Source organism: Acyrthosiphon pisum, unplaced genomic scaffold (genome assembly GCF_005508785.2).
Source record: "Acyrthosiphon pisum isolate AL4f unplaced genomic scaffold, pea_aphid_22Mar2018_4r6ur Scaffold_21102;HRSCAF=23034, whole genome shotgun sequence".
NCBI lineage: Eukaryota > Metazoa > Arthropoda > Insecta > Hemiptera > Aphididae > Acyrthosiphon > Acyrthosiphon pisum.
In genome coordinates this window covers 4492-8867 of record NW_021770533.1, presented here as the reverse complement: position 1 = coordinate 8867, position 4376 = coordinate 4492, and the positions used below count along the sequence as shown (strand labels likewise).

The 4376-nt window shown below is 25.2% G+C and overlaps 2 protein-coding genes across 2 annotated transcripts in view; one reads left to right on the top strand and one right to left on the bottom strand.

The window, feature by feature from the left end:
- LOC100166433 (zinc finger MYM-type protein 1-like) overlaps positions 1–1538 on the bottom strand; it is a 3385-nt gene extending 1847 nt beyond the window's left edge. Inside the window, exons 1-2 of the mRNA XM_029492250.1 lie at positions 1331–1538; positions 1038–1148 (exon numbers count right to left, since the gene is read on the bottom strand). Of these exons, the coding sequence (XP_029348110.1) occupies positions 1038–1148; positions 1331–1538 (319 nt within the window). The remainder of the gene's footprint in view (positions 1–1037; positions 1149–1330) is intronic.
- A 1390-nt stretch (positions 1539–2928) lies between these two features.
- Positions 2929–4376, top strand: part of LOC103309077 (craniofacial development protein 2-like) — a 5455-nt gene continuing 4007 nt past the window's right edge. Inside the window, exon 1 of the mRNA XM_008183651.1 lies at positions 2929–2938. Coding sequence (XP_008181873.1) covers positions 2929–2938 — 10 coding nt within the window. The remainder of the gene's footprint in view (positions 2939–4376) is intronic.

Here is a 4376-nt window from a genome sequence, read left to right as displayed (position 1 = left end):
AAGTAGAATTAGTATTTTCAAGACCATTATTACTTTGATTTTGTTTGGCCGGTGATAAACCTACAAATAAATAATTTAAAATTTAAACTATAAATACCTATAATTAATTTATATTTGATAGGTACTTACAATGAGTATTGTTTAAGTGATCAGTCTGAACAGTTTCTTTTAAGTCAACATGCAAATTAATTTTATCTTTTAAAATTTAAATTACTGGAAACATTTTTGGCATTATCATCTAAAAAAAAATTAATATTTAAATTTAAAATGTATTATATTATTTATATTATAGTCCAGTCTTGTTAAGTATTTGAGTAAATGTATTTAAATATTTTTATTGTATTTAGAATACTTTTTAAATACTTCTCGAATAAAGTATTTGGAAAGTATTTTAAATACGGTCTTGGATGTGTTTGTATTTAAGAATCAAATACTTTTATTTAAATACTTTACCTATTTTTTTTCAATAAACAATTATTTATTATCTTTTTTCTTGTCAGAAATCAAAAGTATTATTATTGAAATTTTGTATTATGTATGAAATACAATAATAAATAATACCTAGCTCGTAAGTTGTGGGATAATATGGCTATTGCCAATTAGCAATATAAGAATATAACCCTACAGTAGGTGCCAGGTGGCAAGTACTTAGGCTATAGTAGTTACTAGTTAGTACCAGAACCTATCTGGAATTCTGGTATATGCACTATGTATAAACTATTAACTATAATAATATAATAATATACACAGTTTGAATTGAGTCTCAATGGTCAAATTTAAAGTTAAAATATCAGAGTAAAAGTATTGAACCCAAGTTAAGACAAGTATTTGTATTTAAATATTTTCTAAGTATTTTTCTAAGCATTATTCTTAGATACTTTTTAAAAGAAGTACTTTAAATAATATTTAAATACTTTTAAGATTGATGTATTTGTATCTATATTTAAATACAAATTAAAAGTATCTTTTTACAAAACTGTATTATACTAATTACTTATTAATATATTATTTTATATACTTCCATGACATTGACATACATGCAATACTAATAGCATTAACTTCTTCTGGTATATTATAATGATTATTTATATCAATAGTGTCATCAAGTATACCATCCACAATACCATCCACAGTACCATCCACAATACCTAACATAATTATTGAAAATGTTTATTATATTGATATATTATATTTAATTATTTAAATACATTTTTTTTTTTAACTTAAGTGTTTGAACAATGAACATAACACGGGTTATATAATATAATAAATTATAAATATTATTGTTTGAATGCGTTCATTATTCTAGTTAAAATTCAAAGGTACTTACAATCGATATTAGTTTCATTGTTTATATTTTCCTTTGAGATACTATGATCTATTTTTATTACATTTGAAACTAGTTTATCGTCACTTTCATTAGTTAAAGAAAAAAATCTATTTATTTTATTGCACTTAACAGCAGATGTCATTAAAAGATCTTCTTTCTTCTTTTTTCTCTTCTGAGCACCGCTTAAATATTTTTTACAGCCACTCATATTCGATTTTTACTTCAAATTTCAATAATATAAGTTATAAGTTGTATTTGTAAAACAAAACACTAACACTAACCACTGTTAAACGTTAAACGTTATTATGACTTCGACTGAAGACTATACAAGAGACAAGACTTGTTTCAGTATTGTTTTCGTAGAAAAATAACATAAATAGAATTTGTTTGGTTAATAAATAATAATTATTGAGGAATATGTTTTATCATCAAAAACAGTTTGATAACTAAATCTATTATTAGTAATGATGTTTCAACCGTCGTAAATCGTAATCGACGGTATTCACTCTAGTACTGTACTCGTGATTCCTATAATTCCATTGCATTATCATAACTGTAATGTCAAGTTATATGCTAATTACAGTATTCCCACTTATAAATACCAAATGCCCAAATGAAAATGAATTGTTGAACAATTTTGAATTTTAATTTACAACTATATAATTTAGTAACTAAAAATACATGTATAATTTATTACTAATATTACTAGAAAAGTTGAAAATAGAACATATTCTGTAATTTACTTATGAAAATATAAGCGTTAGACAATATTTTCATACATACAACTTAAAGGTAATTACTATTATTTTACCCACCTTCACAAAAGGGTTACTTTCTAGTAGATACCGTGACTATTTCCACTAAAATTGTAATAGATGCTTGACAATTCGTATTCTATGATTGACAATACACTGTATGTACATGGACTATGAAGAAAATACACCGTGTCATCATACCAATTTAATTATTATCACAAAAATGTTAGAAAAATGTACTGTAAAGTTACGATAGTACTGTTTGAGAGTGCAGGTCATAAAAAATATTATACTATTCGTAAACTTTCATATTATGTCTATGAAAGAAATTCTTAGGTATATCCAAAACTTTGTTTAATTTGTATTTGACTATGAGAAGAACATTAATTTATGATACTTATTCAGTCAACATTCTGTGCTAGACTGAATTCTTAAAAAGGTGAGCAAGTGGGTGTCACTCTGCTGTACAGTAGGTCACTGTAATATATGGTGTTAAATTTGAATTCAATGATATAATATCATTGAATAAGAAAAACAATTCCGAACAATGACGTTTTCAATCCATGGTTATAAAAATTGAGGATTTATAATTTTTGAGAGTTTGATAAATTTTGTCCTAAATTTATCAAATTTGAATTTAAAACGCCTGTAAAAAATAACTATGTTAATATAATTTTTTTAATCTTTTGGTTACCTAGGTATTGAACTTAATAGAGTAATGGAATATAATAAAAAGTTAGTGATGAATATAATATGAAAACTGATAAAACAATAGTGTTTATTTGTTAAAGAAGATATGGAAAAATAAAATAATTTTAAATTTTTAAAGATATAGAAAGCATAATGGTAAACGGTAAATAACATTACAAAGTTGGGTGGTCATCCTATGAAAAATTATTAAAATTTAAAAGCATATCAGAAAAATTTACTTCCGAAGGACAATTTATAAGTAATCAGTAAAACTTTATTATTGTTATTGTTATTATTATTTGCAATTCTCTATTATTCCCTCGTCCTAAATGCTTATTGATGGAATTAAAAAAAAAAAAAAAGATATATTAAAATGTTAGTTAGGTAGGTTGGTACCTAATCATATTTTAAAATATATAATTTAATTATGTTCTTAAAAATTGAATAATTTACATAATCTCCACTTGCTTACATTGTCTCAACATTTTACTCAACAAATAATGTTTTATTGACTTTCATAGAAAAAAAAACTAATAATATTGGAAATTGAAAATGTCCCTAAATATTTCAAATCAAATCAAAATATTTTGAAAATTTTATCGTGTATAGAAAATAGAAATATAAACAACCAGTGAAAATTTCATGTATGTTCATTTATTTTAAAGTTACACCAAAAACCAAAATCAATTTTCTCGAAAACGATTTTGTGTAAAAATTCCCATTTTTCCTTAATTTTTCTTTTGTTTTTCACGGCGCTTTTGAAAACTATTGGAAATTTAAAATTTCGACCTCCCGAATGCATCAACTAGATTCACTTTCCGATCAAACAAGATACTGTTGAAAAAAATCGAAGCAGATTTACTGCCCCAAACCGTGATGACACACAAAAATTAAAAAATTAAAAATAAAAAAATAAATAAAAAAACACACATCATTGTAAAATCAATGCATTCATCGTTCCACTCAGAATCTAAAAAAAAGATATATTTATATGTTAGGTAAGTAGGTTGGTACCCAATCATATTTAAAAATATATAATTTTATTATATTCTTAAAAATTGAATAATTTACATAATCTCCACTTGCTACTCTTTCACCCTTACTCCCACTGTCTCTGTCAGCCGTCGTCTTTTCGTGCGTTTGCGGCCCACCAAACCGACGGACGACACTTATTTTTATACGCCATTTCACAAACATGATGGAGGAATATAACCCCGTTTCACCTTTGCGCCATCGGACGGCATATAATATGAGAGCATGGTGATAATTGTTAACGTACCTTTCTTCCTAAATATATATTAGGTATTCTGATGCTTTATATTATTATTCGTCATATTGCCATATTGGGCTAGGTCTCGGGTTATGAGCTAGAGTTGTCACTTTGTCCTTTTGATGATATTGTTATTAAAGTTATTTATTTTTCTATTCAAAGACCAGTAGGTTGGATTAATTTTTCCCACAACTTTGCATTTCAAAATGTTATTTTGTGTATAAAACGTGAAAATAAAATACTTTTATAGTTTTAAGGGATTGTTTCATGTACAACATAATAACTGAAATTGTTAATCCTTGGTTGAAAAAACATATTTTTAGATTCTGAG